Raw genomic sequence first — 20,713 nt, 5'->3', positions numbered from 1 at the left:
CAGGTTCCGGTTCAGGTTCCGAGTCGAGCTTTACCAGAAACAGGAACAAGCTGCAAATAGAGAAAAACGACACCGGACCCAAAGAAGTGAGGAGCCGGCTGCTAGTGAAGTTCCACTGACGAGTATCAGACTTCAAATGTTCTTGTGACTTTTATCTGTGCACGTGTGTGTCGTCAAATTCATGAAGATATTATTCTAAATTGACACGAGTTTGTTCTATTTGCGTGTGTGTTCTTGTTTCTCTGCCGCCGCACAAACACACTTGTTTTCAGTTATACGAGACGTCTGACACAATTCTCAGGCTGCTCGGGTCTGAAGGTTTCACAATCCGCCCCCCCTCCTCCGAAGCTCAACACACCCAAACCTGATTAATTTCACAAGCAAGAATTATTACTGTTTTAGACAGAGTCAGGCTAGCTCTTTCCACCTGTTGCCAGTCTTTATGCTAAGCTAAGCTACATGTCTGCTGGCTGGTGTGTGTGTGTGTGTGTGTGTTCATTTCCCCAAATGTCAAACACTTCCCTTATTGTTCCTCAGCGTTTCAATAACTTTTCAATCTGCCATGTTTTACTATTTATTAGAATAAATTAGAATTCGTCATAATATTATTTCTCTGAAGTTTAAATAGTTCATCTTTACTCTGTGGTGAAGTTTGTGGTGTTTTGGACGATAAAAGATAGATTGATAAACATGGAAGTTTCTTATATTGCTGTTGCTAAAAGTTGAATAATTATAGATATTTATTGCTCAACCCTTCGCTCCTAAAGTACATCAATGAGTGAAGGTTTTATTATCGTGAGATTTATTAGCAGGAGCCACTTTTCATTTTAATGATCAATTACTTCTCAGTAAATCAGAGAAATAAAAGATTAGAGGATTTAAATGAGCTGATTGTTGTTTCTGGCGTTGAATGAAGACGGTTTCACAATCGCAGTGTCAGTTTGCTTTATGCAACAGGAAGTGAGTTACAACATAACTTCTGGCTGACGGTTCAGCTTTTGAAACCGGAGCGTGTTACACATCGACTTGAGAAAGTGCTTCAGGCTCCTTTGGTGTTTGTTTGATTTAAAGTGATGAGACTTACGTAGATTGTGTGTTTTCGACATTCTTCAGTTTGTATGCACACGTATCGTTGAATTTGCATTTCCAATCTGCTCCCACAAGTGTCTGCATGTCACTGAGGACGAGTTGCAGTCAAGTGACTTGGGGGGAAAACAACACCAAGTTCAAAGGAACCACATGAGTTCAACCAGTTCGAGCTGAATTCCTGACATTCTCTCCGAGGCTCTGACGGATTCACCTCGAAACTTTGACCTGCAGAGAGCAGAAATATGTGGAATGGTGGATAAACATCTCGGGTCTCGGGAGCTCACGAACATGAACGTGAGAACCAGTCACGTTGAAAGCGGGAAACACGTGAATGAAAACATGAGGAAGTGTTTACAGGACGAGGACAACTACGAGTTCACAGTCAAATTCAGGACAAAGGGAGAAACATGCAACTTTAAATATCAGCAAAGGCAGCGGCAATATCTGATGTTGGTTTTCCTCTCAAGGTTTTACAATATATGTGTGAATGCTCATAGTTTAGTGTCATAAATAAAACCCGTCTCATTATGAATTAACCATTAATCTTCAACTGTAATGTGTGGATGCAGATTTAAACCTTTGATTTCACAGCCACATCATCTCTGCTTCCTGCCTTTCTTCATAATTCATGTTCTCTCTGGAGGTTTCTATCTGCAGCAGGATGGATATTAATATCTGGGCTCTGTTGCTGCCAAGTCGCTGGCACAGACCACACCCCCGACATCACCTCACACCAGCTGACCAGCTCCACAGGAGGAGAGAGAGGAGCGAGGAGTCGGACAGATAAGTGGGAAGGTGTTAGCCCGAGTTGACGGGAAGAGGAGCGTTACGTAAAGTTCCTGCAGGAGCTTAAAATACACTGAAGTAGAGCTCTGGGGGCGGGGGGGTGGGGGGGTGGCCATCAACCCGCTGACACAGTTGGACGCCGCCGGATGGAGGTCACGCCCGTGGCCCTCGGCGGAACGCCACCTGTTCGAAAGGCCTGGGATCCTCTTCTCCAGCTTCTCTGTGTTTCATTTACACATCTTCTCCTCTCCTCTGTTACCCCCCCCTAGGATGTGCTCTTAAATAAGCATTTGTCCCATTTACTTTACTACGGATTAGAAGAAGAAAATCCCTCGGCAGTGACACAGTTTTGCCGCAGCAGCACCGAGCCACACGCCAGCTCCGTCCTGGTTTCACCTGACGTGTAACGTTATCTAACGAGGATCAGAGCAGCCGACGCCCACGCTGTCGGGCAGTAATATTTCATAATCAATTTTTTGAAAACTTTCATCAGCAGTTTAGCCTCCTTCCTCTTTGGTCTCAGTTTTGTCTCTTCCTACAAATACTTTCTGCTGCTTTAGGTGCTTGCACTTCTCCTTTCCTTTATTGGTGAAATGACAGAATAGACGAGGGTCGGATATAGAAGAGGTGTTGGCAAAGAAAAAACACAAAATTAGTTTGTGTTAGTGTGTCTGTAGGATGTGTATATGAGTCTATGGTACAATTATATGATATAATCAGATTTGTGATCTCTTGTCATGCACAGTAGAAATGAAGCTTATTCAATCTAACATTAACAGTAACTGTGTCCTGAGGTGAAAACACATCATTATTTCATCCCTGAATAAAAGATATAAAGTGATTTATTCCTGGTGGAGTCGATTCCTTTCATGTAACTTAGGTAAACACACTTGTTTTGTTCTCTGCTCTCAGACCTAAAATAAGGAGAATGAGCTTCCAGGGTAAATGTTCTTCTTTGTTTGTCTGATGACTAAGAAAACTGCAGTTAAAAAGAGAAGCTGTGCTCATGTTCTGAATCATCACAGCCTCCATCCAGGGCTCGTACACATGAGAGATGTAGTGCAGGATCTATAAATAGGCTATGACTCAGTTTGTTTGACCTGGAAGGAAAGGGGGGGGGGGTTGTTTCATAACAATCTGTCTGTGTGTGTGTCTGTGTGTGTCTGTGTGTGTTTATTGATCATTTCTTGTTGCTCTGCACCACAGAACATGTCAGTCATCCCTCAGCTCGCCACCCGGTGATGCTTTCACCACACGGACCCTTCGCTGTCGGCCTCATCATCACCGGGGGGCGACCTCTGACCCCCATCAGAGGAGGGAGACGTTCACAGAGGAAGAAGAAGCCAAACGCCTCCGACCCGCTTCCCTCCTCACGCTTCTATTCCTGGGCTGTGACACACGTCACGCCGTTTCCAGAGCAACCGCTTCTGAGGGAGGGGAGGGGGGGCGAGGAGGTGGTGTTGGTGACAGCGGGGGGTGGCTTATGAAATGCTCATAAATCAAATTACGTATATTACAGAGGACGTGTCCCTGGAGACTGGGGAAGGATTCATCTGAGTAACAGGAGAATATGAAACAAGCAAACAGCGGAAACGAGCACAATTTAAGAAATCTGATTATTATGGAGCAGAAATAAAGTAACTGGAGGTTTTCATCTGTCATCATCAGCATCAGGGTGGAGAGACTTCCTGTGACATCATCATGATGAGAGGCTTGTGTTGTTTTCTCCTGTTTACCCAGAATTCAGAGCAGCCTCGCTGTTGTTCTTCCAATATTACATTTCGTGAATAAGAAAAGCAAGATCCTTTTCAGTGTTAGAAATATTTTCTTTGTAACAAACATTTTAAGATATTTTCTTTGTCTCTTGGCAAAACATATATCCTCCATTTATATTTATAATAAACTGTATTGATAAAATAAGCTGCTCTTTATTTTTGAATACATATCTGTTGGTAGATCAACAGTTGTTACAGCCAAAGAATGAAGAACGATGCTTTATGACCACATTTATCCCCAAACTCGTATAGAACTTATTAAAGTAGAGATTTAAATGTGATAATATTCTCTGAAAAGATCAATGAGAAAGGTTTCCTCTAAAAACATCAGCAAAAATAAACCATTTCACTTTCTGATCCTCTTCTTCTGCTTGATAATAAAGTTCAGTGACGCAAGTCAAACTTTACAAATCAAATCAATTAAAGCCAAGATTTAAAGGGAACACTTATATGAATTTAAACTCTAAATATTCTGTCACTTCTAATAACTCGGTGCACATCCCATAATAAGTTACATGTGTGAGAACACCATCCACCTTGTTCACGCGCTGATTTACAGCCGTATCATAGTGTGAGTTAAATAAGAATAGAGTGAGTTCCCAGTGACTCCAGTGAGTTGAATCCCAGCATGGGGACGAGAGGAGGTGTCGGAGCCACATCACACAGTTGATTGGGTTCCAGGCAGATGTCAGGGGGGGTGGTGGGCAATTAAATCCTTCAATTTGGGAACAAAGGGTGTAAACAGAGGGAGTGGCGGGATGTTATGTAACGGCGGTTATGAAAAGCATGCTGTGCGGTTGCGTAATCTGTTCATAATGGGAGGCTGGTGCAGATATAGATGCCCCAGTTTCCCCTTGTTCCCACAGCGTGACACTGGCCCAGTGTGCTGGGAGCTCGGGTTCAGCCGGGGCAGCCCTGGCAGCACCCGCTGTGTTGTGGTTCTCCTCCTCTCCTCCTCTCCTCCTCTCCTCCTCTCCTCCTCTCCTCCTCTCCTCCTCTCCTCCTCTCCTCCTCTCCTCCTCACCTCTTCTCCTCCTCTCCTCCCACGACCCTGCTCCTGTTCTCCTGCAGGAACACAAGCAAATTTTGTAGAGACGATAATCACACAGCGTGGTTCAACCTCTCTACACCCTGTCACACAGATTATATTGTGAGTGGACAATCAGCATTGTGTGACATCTCCTACACTGTGCAGGCTTTAGTGTGTAATCCCTCAGAGCGCCACCTACATGTCACATGGCACACTCCTGTTTGCCTTCTGTATATCTTCATTTTGTGATATTCACAAAAACGATAGAACTTCCAAAACTATGAGAAGCCTTATTTCACACTTGACATTAGGGATGTAAACTTATAATCTTACAAATTACACTTTATACATGAGCAACAGCACGAGGTTTTGAGAGTCTTGTTTCCAAACTTCTCTGTTTCTGCCCGTCAGGAGCTTTCAAACTAAAACGGGTTCGGCAGCGTTTCCCAAACTCTCACTTTTAGCAGATAAGCACTGAATGTTAAGTTCTTCTCCGACTCGTGTCCCAGTTCAGTGGAAAAACCTTCAGTTGTTTCTGTGAAATCCAACAAACAAACACATGAAAACATGATCTCCATCAGTTGAGCTAATTCAATTCTGTTCAATTGAGATAAATGAACAAACCTCGGACTAATGTGTTGTCACAGCTTGTGTCTCTAATCTTTCAGCTATGGGCTGTAACTCAGTGAAGTTGTTGTTGTTGTTGTTGTTGTTGTTGTTGTTGTTGTTGTTGTTGTTGTTATCCTCGTACGATCTTTCTTTCCGTTTCCCATCCATCCAGGATGTGATCTTCACTTTAATGTGACGCCTGCCTCCTGATCCCAGTCGGCTCCACACGTTGGACCGAAGGGATTTTCTTATGAGTCGAGTGAGAACACGGTCATTTCTTTAAATCCCGAAATAGATCGGGAGGCTGCTCAGCAGCGGCCGTGAGAGGGAAGCCGAGCAAAAAGAGCTTTTGAATATTTGGCTGAAAGGGCTTAAGCTGCCCCCCCCCGAGCCAACCCAGAGATGGAGGAGAAATGTGGAAGATTAGGATCTAATTTGGAAGAAGGATTTATCCCAGTGAGACCTGAGATCACCCTGCTCAACCGGCTTCGACCTGGAAACTCACAAACAGTTTGATATTTCCGTGCAGGATTATATAAATAATGTGTTTTCAAGCTGCTTCAGGCTTTAACTCTGACTTCCACCCAGATTGATCATCAGAAGAGAGAGTTACTGTTTTCTTCCTTCTGATCTTTCCATTTCCAACAGGATTCATATTCATCAAATCTCTGAAAATGACGGATGATTCTCTCGGTTTGTTTCTCACTGTCAACCGATGTTGTTATTGTTCATTGGCAGCAACAGAGGGTTTTACCCATTCCATAAATTGTTCTCTGTTGTAGTAATGATGTAAACAACATGTGCACGTTCAATCTGGTGGTGCCTCGGTTCTCCTGAAGCCGATGACGAGCCGGTACAGAGCTGATTATTATTGCTGTAGACAAAGAGTTGTTTATGACTATTATAAATAAAGCTCCTTTCAGACGAGAAATGAAAGTCCAGACATTTTCCTGAGGGGAGGAATGTTGAGAACACAAATGTCAGAGTCAGTTGTTAAACACTTAGGAACTTTTCCTTTAAAATGTCCAACTGGTGATTGATTTAGAGCCAACGCCTGAACACGTCTTAATTGACATTTGACTTTTCTTTTACCCTTGACGCACGGCAGGTCACAAAGGTCAAAGGTTGGTTTCCCTGGGGTAAAGTTTCCTTTTATTACAGGTGATGTTTTCTGCTGCACATTTTCTTTTTCGTTATTTATCTGAGTCTCTTTTCAACATACATAATGTATGTTTGACGCTATCAGAATAAGAAAATCATTGAGCTCCACAGAAAGAGTGAAAATAGAAAACGTGGATGTGACTGATTTATGTGACTGTGTCGTAACGTGGCGTCATGGAACGAGACAAGTGAGTTTTCATTGTTCAGAAAGAGGCGGAGGAGGAGGAGGAGGGAAAGAAGGGTTTGTTCAGGACAATGGTTGAACTAACCAGGGTGTGTTCACTCTGCTCTTACCTCATGCTCTCACTGTCTATTCATTCATTTCACAGAAACAACACGTCCTCTGTGGAATGAGAAAATGAGACTTTATATAAACACACATGATGCAACTCATCCGTTCAATGAACTGGAGAAACGTCTCCGTCAGAAACACCCGTCATCCAGCAAATGTTGTTTTTATATAACTTTCAACTCGCTCTTCATTAAATCCTCCGTCTCATCATGTTATTATTTAATATTCAGTCAGCAAAAAGCTGTAAGATCTTCTATTGGAATCAGATTTATTGTCACAGACTTAATAAAGAAGAGCAAACTGTTGTTCTACACAGTTAATAGTAATGATAATAAACTTTATTTGTGTAGCAACTTTCATACAAGAAATGCAGCTCAAAGTGCTTTACATACAAAATAGATCAAATATAAGCAATGTTAAAATGTAATTCATATTAAAGAACAGCTTTCAAGTAACATAAGAACATGTCAAAGTGATATTTAAAAGAAAGGGAAATAAAGATTCCCATTAATCCATAACTTGAATCTGCTGTTTGCTCTTTCTACAGCTGTTTCAACATCTCTTCTCCTTCTCAGTTTGTTTTCATGTGTCAACAGCTTCCTGCTCGGTCTGTCCCCAGATCACTGCTGCAGCTTCACTTGTCTTCTGTCCAACACGTCCACGTGTGACTTCCCTTCTCTGAGGATTCGTCCAGAGTCGAGGACGAGTTCCTTGCTGACGAGTCCTGACGACAGGAAGTGGTGTGGGTGGGAGGAGGAATGAGTCATCCAGCATCGCTCCGGTGGTGTAGAATCGACTCCAGCAGCATACCCCCCCCCCCCCCGAAGAAGTGATGACGTCAAAGCCGTCACCCTCTCTCCTCAGCACCCCCCCACAGAGCTCTCTTATGGTGTTGGATGAACTCAGGGTAGGATGAGCAGAGTCTTCTTGTGTTGTCAGCTCGTGTTCGGCCTCAGTTCTTCTTCAGCTGTCGAACCTGCTCACCGTTGACTGAGTGAAACCCAAAGACTCTACAAAGTGAAACCATGGAGATGAACTTGGTTTCCAGGATGTGTGGGATCGTTTCCAGGACAGATTGGTCTCTACCTCGTCTTTGTGAAAGTCTGTCCCACTGCTGCTCTGCTCCTCATAAACAAGCTCCCAGTCATTCCAGTGCACTTAGAGAAAGATAACAGCTCCGTGAGACTCATGTTGTTGACGTGTTGTTGGTGTTTACTGGTTTGTTTGTGTTCTGTGAATCGTCATAAAGGACGCACAGAAAGACATTACCCTGGTGTAAATGGATTTGTTCATGTAGTTGTTGGCTCTAATTAAGTGAAGATTACAGATGCTACATAACTGCTGCAATTTCTCATATAGTTTTTGTTTGTTTGTTTGATGGCGACGTTAATGAACATTCGTATGAAGCTGCTTTCAGAGCTCAGGATTAATCTCCTGATGTTCTCCAGATAAACCAAATGTCCGAGTGAGAAGCTCCCAACCTTCTCTGGAGCTTCTCCTGCCAGCGCCTTGTAGTAAAACCTCCAGAGAAGGTTCCAATGAGCCTGAGTGAGAACAAAGCACTTGACAGTTCAAAGGTGTCACAGTTCTGTTTAGTCATGAGTCCCAGGTTGAGATGAACAGTGGGATTTTAGTCCATTCCAACATTTACTTCCCTTCACTGACATGTGGAGCATCGAAACAGAACCAAACAGAACCTTTTGTAGTTAATAAAGTTATTTAATGGAGGTGGAGAAGTTGACACAGAACCTTCCACATAAAACAAGCTTAAAATGTCTTCAATATTCAATCAACAATGATGATCTGATCTTATATTACAGGTTAAGGTTAAAGAATCTGGGTTTTGAATAATTTACATTAATAATAACAATAATAATAGTAATAATGATCAGCAGTACTTCAATACTTTGCAAAACTTTGAACAAACAATGTAGTTTCCATAATCAGGTCTTGAAGGACGAACAGTGGAATGTTTCCTCTTGGTCTCTGAGGCTATACTGACCTCTGCTGGTAGATTATACATAATCCAATTCAGATAAAATGGATGAATGGTTTTAAATATTAATTCATATTTATTGGTATGTTTTTTGGAAGATAAAAATGTATTTCCTACGTGAAGAATCAATTACATTTCAACGTATACCTTGTGAAAATCAGAGCAGTTTTAATCTCAAGGTTGAAACTTTATATTGAAATATAACAGTAAAACTCAATTCATAGAGAATAACAGAGACAATTTATGACTGAACATTGTCTTTATTATAACTGCTGAATAAAACAGTGCTATAAGATATAAAAAAAGCAGATTTGACACAAGATACAAAGCAGAGATAAAAGAGCCTGAGACTTTTTACTTGTTAGCTGTAACTACTGTTAGAATGTTGGTTCTAGTGATTCCTCTTCCTTTAGGTGCAGCTCTAGCGTGGTAGATATCTGAAGTGTAGAAGCAGCAGCACGTCCAGGTTCACTTGTCTTCCTGTGACGTCTGGTCCCCGTTGATCTGGCCGGACTCCCAGCGCTGCCACAGAGGAGCCTTCTGACCTCCGGCTCGGTGAACCTTGGGCTCCTGCTGTGAGATTAGAGGAGGGAGCAGGATTTAGAAGATGAAGATCAGCTCCTTGGTCTTGTGTCTCTAGATTTGAATTAAATGGAAAGTGCAGAGAATATAAAGGATGCACAGGATCAATTTCAGAACTGTACTTATCCAAGAATGAAGAGTGTGAAAAGAGTGAAGATGCCGACAGACACGTCACCCTGACCCAGAACTGGTGAGAATATTAACACCCATACAATCACACTGGGATCTCACCAGTTCTGTACACAAAACATATTTGCAGTTGACACATCACCTGCGACTGCTCAGATTTCTGCTGGTCTCTCCTGGAGGGGGGGGGCCAGACGCGCTCCAGTTTCCCTCTGGACTGTTTCCTGACGTCTGCAGGACAGGAAGCAGCAGTGAGACGGATGATATCAATAAAAACACAAGATTTTAAATGATTTAGCATTTCTCACACATATTTAGACCAAACCACATTTTTGCCTGAATGTTTCTGGCTTATTTCCCCCAGTAACTTCAGCTTTACTTCCAAGTCCAGTCGTGTTTTACAGTATATTATTTTGTGGGTTTTTAAAAAAGTGCATCCACTGTGTCGAGGAAAGTTGTGCACAGCTCAGCCAAAAAATCTTCTTCTAAAATAATGATACTGCATCTATTCTGCTATTTACTCTTGTTTTTCACCCTCAGTGCAAATTCCAATGCGTTGTTTAATAATCTCCTCACACCGAACATCTGCGATCAGGCTCTTATTAAAAATAATCCTAGTAAATTTAGCAAAAGGAAAAAGAGGATCCTTATTTGTATTCTGATTATCAGATTGAGTTTTCAGTTAAAAAAAGCTCAATAAAAGCTCTTAGTTTGGGTTCAAATAGAATCTTTAATGATATCAACAACATAAAATATTTATTTACGATATAATTGACCTCATCATTGTGATATTTTCAGTGTTAAAAGTCATTGAATGTCGTGTGTGGAGTCATCTCTGTGTATCGGTGCCACATGTTCAGTGTCGTGGACGGTCGGGACAACACTGAACACTTTTCATTTCCTGTGTTTGGCCCAGACGCTTTGCTCTGCTGTCACATGCAACTTCATCTTCTTCACCTCGAGCCGACACACACATCGTTATCGAGCTAGTCACAACATGAACATGGTGCCACCTAATGACAAGTGCCCGGTTGAGTCAGGTCCTGAAGCTCTGCTGCAGGGTTCCTAGGCAGCCGCAGCAGACGATGCATTTCAACAAGACGCAGCCGCCGTTTCCCGTCCTCGGTCTTTCCTGCAGGACGAGAACCTGCCCCTGGTTCAAGCTGGAGATCACACAGCCGCCCTCCTGCTGTCACTCAGCCCACCGGCATGTGCTGACTCACAGAGGAGCGACGTGCCCTTAACCATCAGGGACAGAGTTGACACTAAGTTGTCGATAAGACCGCATGGATAAAGCTGTGTGAGGCTAATGTGGAGAGGCATTCGTTAAAGTGCTGAGGCCGAGTGTCAGAAGAAGAGATGTGCTCTGGATAAAGATCTAAGTGAGACTCAAATGACACAGACTGGGACTGACGGGACGCAGCTTCTCAACCTGATGACTTCTTTAAACTCTTAATTAGTTTGTTTTCAAAAGTTTAGTAACGTTTATCACAAAGTACTGAAGAAGTTGTTTGCAAAGTGTTGAAGTTAAACAAATTAACCTCCTTGGTTCATAATCAAGTAACATTACCAACACAGCTTTATGACTAGCGATGTTTAATATAAACATATAATATATTATATTATACTGCATTACATTGCATATTGCAATTTGACACTGTTTACTGTTTTGCATTTTGCATTTCACTTTTTACTTCACTTTTTATATCTTTTATCTTTTATATCTTTTATATATTTTTATATAGATATGTTTATTTCTAAATAAATGTTACTTTGTATAAATATTAGAAAAAGTGAGTAAATAAGAAGTAAATAGTGAGTAAATATATATTGTTATTCTTATGTGTGGTGTATTTATTGTGTTTTTATGTTTCTATGTTCATTGTATGGACCAATAACCAGAGCAAATTCCAGGTAGGTGTAAACCTACTTGGCAATAAATACCTTCTGATTCTGATTCTGATTCTGATGTCCCTCAGGACTAAGCTACATGTCCCATCCCTGATGTGCAGGGTGGACATGTCACCTTCACACTCACCTGCTTCCAGCGTCTGTGTGACTCCTGACTTCTCCTCCTCCTTGCTGCTCCTCCTGTTCTCTCCGTACAGACTGCACCTCTGTCTTCGGAGCTCCTCCTCTCTCTCTCGGGCCTGACGGATGTCCTTCTCCACCTCCGGCTGCAGAGCCAGGGCTGGACGCAACTTGAAGAAGGGGTTTCGCTGGAGGACGGGAGATTCTCGGCCCTCCCTGGTTTTGCTCCTCACCTCAGCAGCGGAGGTTGAACCATCCGAGGTGATGGAGTCCATGCTCCTGCACAGGCGTGAATGCTTGTCTTGTTTGGCGTAAGGGGACAAGCGTGTTTTGTCTCGTGAACCCCCGGTTGGGCTTCTTGATCTCAGGTACTCAGGACTTTTCTCTGTCTTCTCAGAGGTTTCTGACTTGTGAAGCCTGAGGGAACTTTCCAAGGAAAACCTCTCTAGACTCCACGTGCGCTCCAGCACAGAGGGATTAACATCTCCTCTTATTAGTGTGGTGGGATGTTTCCTGAGCCTTGTCGGACCCTCTGGGTTATCCTGCTGGAAAGCCTCAAACAGCAGCTTGGTCTCCTCTAGCTTCCGGATCTCTTCTTTGCTGTATCCTCCTGGGATCGTCCCCTGGCTGACCAGCACCAGTTCTCTCTGGATCTCCTGACTTATCTCCTTCTGCATCTTGTGCTCAGAGAACTGCCAATCGCAGCGCTGATCCACCTGGGAGGGGAGTGGCTCCAGCGAGATATTGGTCTTAAAGGGAATCTCCAGCACATCTGGATTATCTGTGAGATTGAAGATGGCTCCAGATCTCTGCAGGTTCTGCATGGCCTGGTTTTCCTCTTGGATCTGTTTCTCCACAGAGGTATCAGCAGCTGAGAATCGGTGTTGGGATGAAATATTGGGAATTACATGAGGGTCGATTGGGGTCAAATCTGTCGGCTCCCATCTTTCACTTTCATCATCATCAGAGTTATCAGCCTCTTCTGCATCCTCAGACATTGCAGACAAAGACACTCTTTCTTTCTTATCCCCATTCTTTTCCTTCTCGGTCACATTCACCTTTGCTCCCTCGTCCACGACCGTGTGACTTCTCTTCTCTTGCATCTCAGCTCCATCCATCATCCTCACTTCTCTTGGATCCACTTCTGTCTCAAAGTCCTTCTGTTCCTTACCTCTTGTTCCTTGGGCCGTCTCCATCATTTGTCCGTCCTGCCGTTGCTGCACCAGCTGCAGACGTTGAAGCAGTTTCTCTCCCTGTTGGATATCTGTTGCTATTCTCCTGCTGCCGTCTCCCGTCTCTCCCTCTGTCCTCGTCGTCCCTTCAGAGCCTTCGGAGTTGGGATGTTGGGACACTTGTGTTTCACTGCTGCCGCTCTCTCTCCTCACCCAGTCACTCTTCGACAGTTTATAGTCCAAAGATCTGGTGTCAACGTGCTCTTCATCGCTGTCGGTTTCCTCAGCAGGAGTCTCTGGTTCCTGTGGCTGACTGGTGTCTGGTCCACTGGGCTCTGAAGCATCATCTTTCCCAATTAGACCAGGTAGCGTTGGTACATCTGAGTCTGTCTCAGTTAGACTGTCAATATCCTCCTCGGTTTCCGTCCACATCGCAACATCCCCAGCTTCTTCATCTGATTCTGTCCCTGATGGATCCTGACATGTTTCCATGAGACAACCAGTGTCCTCACTAGATGTTTGGTCTTCATCAGCTGGTGGCGTGAGGACCTTGAGGTTGGACGGTGATGTGGCGTCCATACACTCCTCAGAAGTCTCTGTCCCTCTGACTATTACCTCATCCTCCTTGGTCTGTGCTGCCATTAACTGCCTCTCACCATGATGCCAGTCTAAGCCGCCGGGATTAGCTTTATCTTCTGTGGCGTCAGTTGCCCCAGTTGAATGGGTCACACTGGAATTATTCACCATTCCACCTGTGCTGCTCTCTGCTGGCGGCAGAAGAGCACTGGAGGATGGAGGAAGAGGAGGAGGTGGGATGAAGACATCATCTGCGCCCTCGTCTTCCATCAGGCCGTGGTATCTCCTGGTCACTGCCTTGGTTTCACCTTGTGGATTCTCACCAGACGTTTCTGATTGGACGTCTGTGTCAGTGATGGAGGGACGCCCGTCCTCTCTGGAGACGAGACCTGGGTCCATGGGGACGAGCTTCTGAGACACTATCAGCTGTTTCCTCTGTGTTCCCCTTTAGTTCTGCCCTGTTTGGATTCAGATGAAAAGAAAATGATACTGATAAAGTAACAGAAAATTAATTTTGATGCTGTGCACATTCATAAATCAAGATGAATGAGCACAGACCAGTTGATCCTGCACCTTTCTGTAATTCTGTTTCCCCACTTTGGAACCGGGCCTTGTTACATGACCTAAGTTCTTTCATTTCTTTTGAGCAGAGCCTTCAGCTCCCAGGATGTTCTGGTGACTTGTCCCCCCCCCCCGGCTGTGGCCGAGCACAGGTCATTCTGCTGACAAAGGGAAAGAGTAATCAGCTTTGCTCGGTCTGTTTTGGGACACGCACAAGATTCAATATCCGCCTGCCCGGTTGGACTCAGAGTTTTCCTTTCAGAAGCAGTTTTTATTCGATGATACATTCTGTTCTCGTCTGGTATTATATATATTACTGATCATCCTTCTATCTACAGCTGTTACCAGACACGTGTTGTGTGTAGTGAGTCACAGAAAGCATGGAGACACTCTGCAGCCTCTTTTCAACACTTCTCCTCCTTAATTGAAAATATCGCCTCTGCTTAATCGGGGTTGCATGTGTGAGTCTATATTTACACCTGTATTCAGGAGCTTAATACCAGCCGCTGCAGTTTGGGATTATCAGCAGCAGCACCACCATACTTAATATCAAGCTTATGAGCAACAAGACATAATAAAGTGGATTAAACAAGCTTAACCTGTTTGTTTCACCTTCCAAGGGACGTTTTCTCCTTGTTGTCATGTAGAAGATTATTTTACTATTCAACAAATATTCAAATACTTTGATATGATTTGATTTTGACTATAACACAAGCTCCTGAGTCTGTGTTCTTGCTCTTGAAGCTCTACTATTAAAACCTGCGAGAGAGAGAGAGAAGTGTAACCAGGAAGTAAACAAGTTAAAAGGTCTGAACCAATGGTGCAGAAGAGTTTGAAGGAAGAAGAGACCCACCTGCTCGTAGATCTGCAGCCATCTTCTGTGTGTGATCACCTCAGTGGAAATATGAATGATCCGGCTGATGATGGAGCTGATCTGCTTAGCAGCTGTACTTCCTGTCCTCTGTGTCATGTGAGCAAACAAAATCCTCTTCGGTTCAAATCACCCACAGAGACAATGTAGTGACATGGACAGGCCGATTGTAATGTGTATGTAAAGATATGGACCCAGGTTGAAAAATACTGGAATCACCCTTTTAATGTTATAATATTTCCACACTAAGATTTAGAAAGTGAAATAGTGAAAACCAGTCCCATGTTGTTACTCATTATTAGTGCAGTAACTATGAGGTGCTTTAAGAAATCACACAATACATGAACACAATTATATATTTCTTTAATAAGCATATATTCCCGTAAACAGCCACTGTAATGAATCCGTCTTATACCAGGTCACAGTGACACCATAATAAAACACGTCAGTAAACAGGACATAACCCAGATTATAGAAATACTGAGGTCACATCCAACCTTCAGAAACTCGTCCTCAGTGTTTCAGATTCTTCTTGATCAAGTATTAATTCTCTTGTTGAGGGTTAAGAACAGAGGATGTCCCACGTTGTTAAGATCTATGAGTCAGATTTGTGAATATGGGCTATACAAATACATTTGATTGATTGATTAATTAAAATCAATTAGACCATGATTAATCATCTTAATGCTGCAAACTGTGAATTTCTTTCCTCTCCCAGTCCTCTTTAGTTTTTCCATTCCTGGAGGAAGTACCTATGGAATAGTTTCTGGCTTTTAAGGCAACTGATAAATCCCAATGTAAAGAAAGTAAAGGTCACTTGAGGTGAGACTGCACAGCTGCAGGAGGGCATATTGAAATGCTCCACTTTGTCCACCAGGGGGTGGAAGTGGATCTTTAATCACACCTCTTTAACAGTCTTAAAACATCCTGAGGCTCTGGTTCTTTGACAAAGTGAAGGGGTCCGAGCTGAGTGACAAACCACTGGGACCATGTTGGGCTCATACTGGTGTGCACTCAGATAAATGATCATTGAAGCAGCAGTGGTGTGTGCGGAGAGGCACAGTGGTTTGAAACATTAGGATCAAGTCGAGAGTCTTTCTCTCACATGACGGAGCAGCACTTGCAGGTCTTGGGCTTGGAGGTGTCTCCTGTCTCTGCTGTGCTGGGGGACAATGGTTCATTCAACCCTTTGTCCTCGTCCTCTCTCTGGACTTTAGCTCCAGCTCCTTCCAGGGGAACGTCCTGAAGCTCTTTCTCTTTCTCCACCTCCTGCTCTGCTGCCTCGTTTGACCCTGACGGAGGTGAAGCAGCTGTTTCCGGTTCCATGAGGTATTCCTCTCCGTCCTCGGTGATGATGACTCGCTCGGCGGTGAGCATCCCTTCTTCTTCCTCTTCGCCATCGCCTTGGTCAGATGTGGCGTCCGTGTATCCCAGGAACAAAAGGGTCACGGGGCCGTCCTTCAACCTCTGGTCGTCCACATCCTCTATTCCCACGTCTCCAACAGCCATGATGTCCTCTCTCTTATCGCCGTCGTCCACGCTCGCCTCGGCCTCTAACTCGTAGCTTCTGTCCAACACGTTGTTGTCTTTAGACACAGCTTGATGGGTGAAGAGAGACGGGAGTTTTTCCTTCAGGATCCCGGAGCGTTCAACCTTCTCAGTCTTCACCTCCGTCATGTTGGGAACGACTGTGACCTCGTCCAGCAGCGCCTCCATCCCGACCCCGTCGATGACGCTCAGGATCTGGCCCAGCTCCTCGGTCGAGGGTTGACCTCCTGACCCCCCCACGGTGTGGATGCTCTTCCTGCCGTCGTCGAACACCGTGTGGACCCGCTCGGCCCCGGCGGACGTGGGGGCCACAGATCTGACAACAGTGGCCCCTGTCTTCGGGTCCCGCTCCACCTGCACTGTCAACATCCCCATGACTGAAATACAAGAATTCAGATGAAGTATGAGATGAAAACAACTCCCAAGGCTAAATTACAGATAAATATAGATTCATTTGTGAAGGTGAAAGGTTTAAAGGTGCACGCCGGGTCACAGAATCACAGCTTTGTGACACAAATAGCAAAATACAGACGGCACAAAAAAACTAATGAGTAGAAAATGACAAAGTGGGTTAAACATAAGTGAGGTTCAGCTCAGTGGATTCGTTAAGTCGTGGCCTGAAGGCTGAACTTGGACAGAACGACCGAGAACAAACGGGTCATTGTTCGCATGAGGAGAGAAAAGAGACACAACTGAAGATTTCTGTTCCAGCTTGTTTTAAAATCGTATATATTTCATGTTAGTTGGGGAATATCTTGAAACTCTGGGACATTATACTGAAGGGCTGCAGGGGGACGGATGGAGGCGTCGGGCACTGATAAGGAAACGTGAACTCAGTGTGTGAGTTTCAACCCTGTAACTACACCACATGATATATATTTGAAGTTAAGTCACACTGAGTCTCACCTGATCGGCCATCGTCGCCACTTTCATGAAACATCCTCTTCGCCATTTCAATGGAGACGTGATCATCAACCTCTTCACGTACTGTGGAGGAAAAGCACAGGACTGTAAATACAGATGAGTGACTCCAGAACATCTCAGACATGAACGAACCAGAGTCTGATCTGCTGAGCTGAGATTCACACGCTGGACCAGTCGAAGTGAAACACAAACTTTAAAACAAATGAATGGATTCAGTCAACAGAAACACTGGAGTGCTTTTACTTTGAAACAGGTACAGGATGTGTCTTATTGGACGGATAGAAACTCCTTAACACTGAGTGTAAGTGATCTCAGGCTCGACTCCCACAGGCCACGCTGCTCGAACCCGATATCACAAACGCCAGAATGAAAAGCGAAACGCTCACTCGTCCACTGTGACTTCCTTTTGACTTTTCTTTCCCTTTTCTATTCCTCCCTGCACCAGGTAAATATGAGCTCAGACGAGTTGGAGTAAACTTTTGCCCTCGTGGCGCTGTTGTATAATCGAAAGGATTTTTTTCCGGTACAGTTGAAGTAGAGCTGTTCTTCAGACACGGCTCCATTCTGTCAGCCGGAGTTAACTTACTGTTCTTCAGGCTGAGATTTAGTTATGGTTCATTATCATCTGTCAAGACATAATAGATTCCAGGACGACACAGTCACGGGGGAGACAAAGAAGAAACAGAAGATGATGGAGAACTAATGATGACTTCTTACTTCAGCCTGTGGGTAAAGAACAGATAAGTGTGGATTCTCTTCATGGTCAAACACTGCGTCAGCACCGAGTTCTGACTTCTAACACAAGCCTCCTCGTGTGTTTCTCCTCAGAGCGAGTTAAAGCAGCTCAGTCATTTCAGTCACGCTGTCGGATGCCAGGGTCGGACTGAGCTAAATATATATAATACGATACATTAAAAATAACAGTGATACATTCGGTTGAGGTTACAGGTCATATATTAATAAGCTCATATGTATGTATAACTGTATTTGTTATTTAAAGTCTATGGTTCATGTACTAGATGCTCGATTGATTTAAGATAAGAGAAGAACGGAAAAGAATGAAACAGGGAATAAAATGACACAAATACAAAATAAAATCCTAAAATATTGTCTTTACAGAAGTAAAAGAAGAGGTTAAAAGTTTTTAATAATACATTCGGGTTTAGTTTTGAGTGGAAGACGTCAAACTGAAAAACACACACAGATATTATTCATCAAAGCAATCAGGTCATTAAATTCAGGGAGAAGTTCTGGTTTTATTCTCTGATGCAGTGAAATTATTCAGTTGTTGTATTTTTTATTCATGATACATAATTTGAGGGGCACAACTCGTCCCAGTTGTTTGGGGAAGTAAAATGTTTTGTGTTTGTTTTAACATTTATTAAACAGTTGCCAAAGCACCAGGGGGGGCGGGGGGGTCAGGAGGCCAAACTGAATTCTGTCGGTATCACATGACCCTTGTTTCTATATTCATTCATGGGTAAGTTCGATTTCTTTTCAAAGTTCAGCCTTGGAGGAGAATGTGTGCTTTTGAGGCTGTGTGTGCTTCACAGCCTCAAAATGATTTCAGGCTATTTATGTTTCCAGCCTTGTTAAGTGAGAAGCCACAGTTCTAGTCAGAGGTTCCATTCGCTGTGTGTGTTTCTGTCTGTGTGTGTTTCTATCTGTGTGTGTGTTTCTATCTGTGTGTGTGTTTGTCTGTGTGTGTGTGTGTGTGTGTTTGTGTCTCCTCACTGTTCTCACAGTCACGTCTGCTTATCTCACCTGATAGTGGCTGAGGCTCCGGCTGCAGCTGCACAGTTCACACACTCTTTGTTTTCTTCTTCAGTCGCTTGCTCCTCTTCTCTGGCATCAGCTGCCTCCTCTTCCTCCTCTTCGTCCCCGGGCGTCTTTTGACTTTCGGTTTGTTCACTGTAACACACACAGACACACACATACAAATATGCAAATTACAGCTCAAATCATAAATGATTCAGAGCGGTGGACCAAGAGACGCTGTGTGAGTCTGTGTGAGTGTGTGTTTGTGTTTGTGTTCAAGGCAATAATCCATCACAACATAGCTGCTTCCTGTTTGCTGTTGTCATGCTCAACGAAACGTGTGTCCCTGATAAAAACATGCACTCGCTGCTACATGGCAGATTTTTGCATGTTTGCATTTTGCAGAAATCAGAGTCTGAGCATCAAATATGATTTTCTGACACACAGTACGACTTCCGTTAGTACAGTATTGTCCTGGTAATGCATCAGAGGGGGGGTAGAAGCATCGTCTGTACCAACTCTACTCTTTTCAATACAAGCCGGGGAAGTGTTTGCATCAAATCTCAAAGCTTAATTTACTTCAAGCTTCAAGTTACTCATTCCTTCATTCGTTTCAAATAATAATAATAAACTTGCCCGATGTGCAGCTTCAGATCTCTGGTGTCCATCAGTGCCCGGTCCCCTCATATGGAGGGTGTGGCCAGGGGAGAAAGAACCAAACAGATGTGATACTGAGAACATCTTCATCTCCTTCGGGATCCAAAACTCACATTTAGTAGTAAACGACGACAATGCAGGCGTTGATTTATCTTCAGGCTAAACACAAAGTGACGCTGCTGCACAAACACACACACGCCCCGAGGCAGTGGGAGCTCGGAGGAAAGCAGATTGTGTTTCTTCTTCTCCAGGCTGCTGCAGTTTGCATGATGCAGCAGTGAGCCACTGACCAGATGGGTTGCACTGGTTGTTGTGTTAATCTTTAAAAGGGCGTGTCCTGCTGGGAACAGTGAGGTCGTTAATGGGATCCATACCGACTCAGTGAGAAGGATCCCTGAGAATAAAGGGCTGTTTTCTCTTCTTCTCTGTCGTCACCACTTCCTCCAGGAACGTTTTAATTAAGTGTGTTTCCTGCTTTGGCTCGAGCTCGTTAACAACTGGTTCTTTAAGTGTCACGACATGTTAACTGATCTGAAAACAGCTTGTTCATGTCAGAGCGACTCCGCCCAGGAACACTTGACGTCAGCTCGTGAGCAGCTCGGCCAGAGATGTGACGAGAGGGTGGGACACAGCGGAGGTCAAATTATAACATGAAGCAGCTGGAGGTAAACAATGAAAACCATCAGGTCACATCCCAACTTTCACTTTTCACATTTACAATAGAGCTCAACAGCAAATTTCCTATTCATTCATCCATCAATGTCTCAGAAAATACTGTTTTCTGTCGTATATTTAACATGACATGATGTCTGTGGTTGTTGTAAACATCTCCATGGTAACGGGGAGCACCAATTAGAGACGTCACTATTACACCTGAGGATTGTGGGTAGTGGAGTACTTCTCATGACGTCATGAATAAAACATGTTTAATATAAAAAGTTGTGGCTTCTACAGGAGAAAATAACTTTGTTTCACATTCTCGTAACTTGTGGTAAATCTACCTAGGATGGTTAAAATATTATGGCTGATAATCAAAACCGGTTTTCAGATAATACTTGAGATTTGAACTTCTGGAACTGAACTGTTCAGCTGTTTATTAAAAGAGTTGATAGATCCTGACCTGTTTCTGTGTCGTCTTCATTCACCGTCCTCGGCTTCTTCTCTTCTCC

At 43.7% G+C, this 20,713-nt stretch overlaps 1 protein-coding gene across 1 annotated transcript; it reads right to left on the bottom strand.

Annotated features, from left to right (window-relative positions):
- Positions 1-15,758: 15,758 nt before the first annotated feature.
- Positions 15,759-17,181, bottom strand: LOC133022580 (uncharacterized). The gene is made up of 2 exons (XM_061089406.1): positions 17,112-17,181; positions 15,759-16,582 (listed from the first exon to the last, which is right to left on the bottom strand). The coding sequence occupies exons 1-2, from the start codon at positions 17,155-17,157 to the stop codon at positions 15,759-15,761; spliced, it is 870 nt and encodes a 289-aa protein (XP_060945389.1). The 5' UTR covers positions 17,158-17,181.
- Positions 17,182-20,713: the final 3,532 nt, after the last annotated feature.

This window comes from Limanda limanda, chromosome 17 (genome assembly GCF_963576545.1).
Source record: "Limanda limanda chromosome 17, fLimLim1.1, whole genome shotgun sequence".
NCBI classification, from domain to species: Eukaryota; Metazoa; Chordata; class Actinopteri; order Pleuronectiformes; family Pleuronectidae; genus Limanda; species Limanda limanda.
This window is presented reverse-complemented; position numbering and strand designations above follow the sequence as displayed.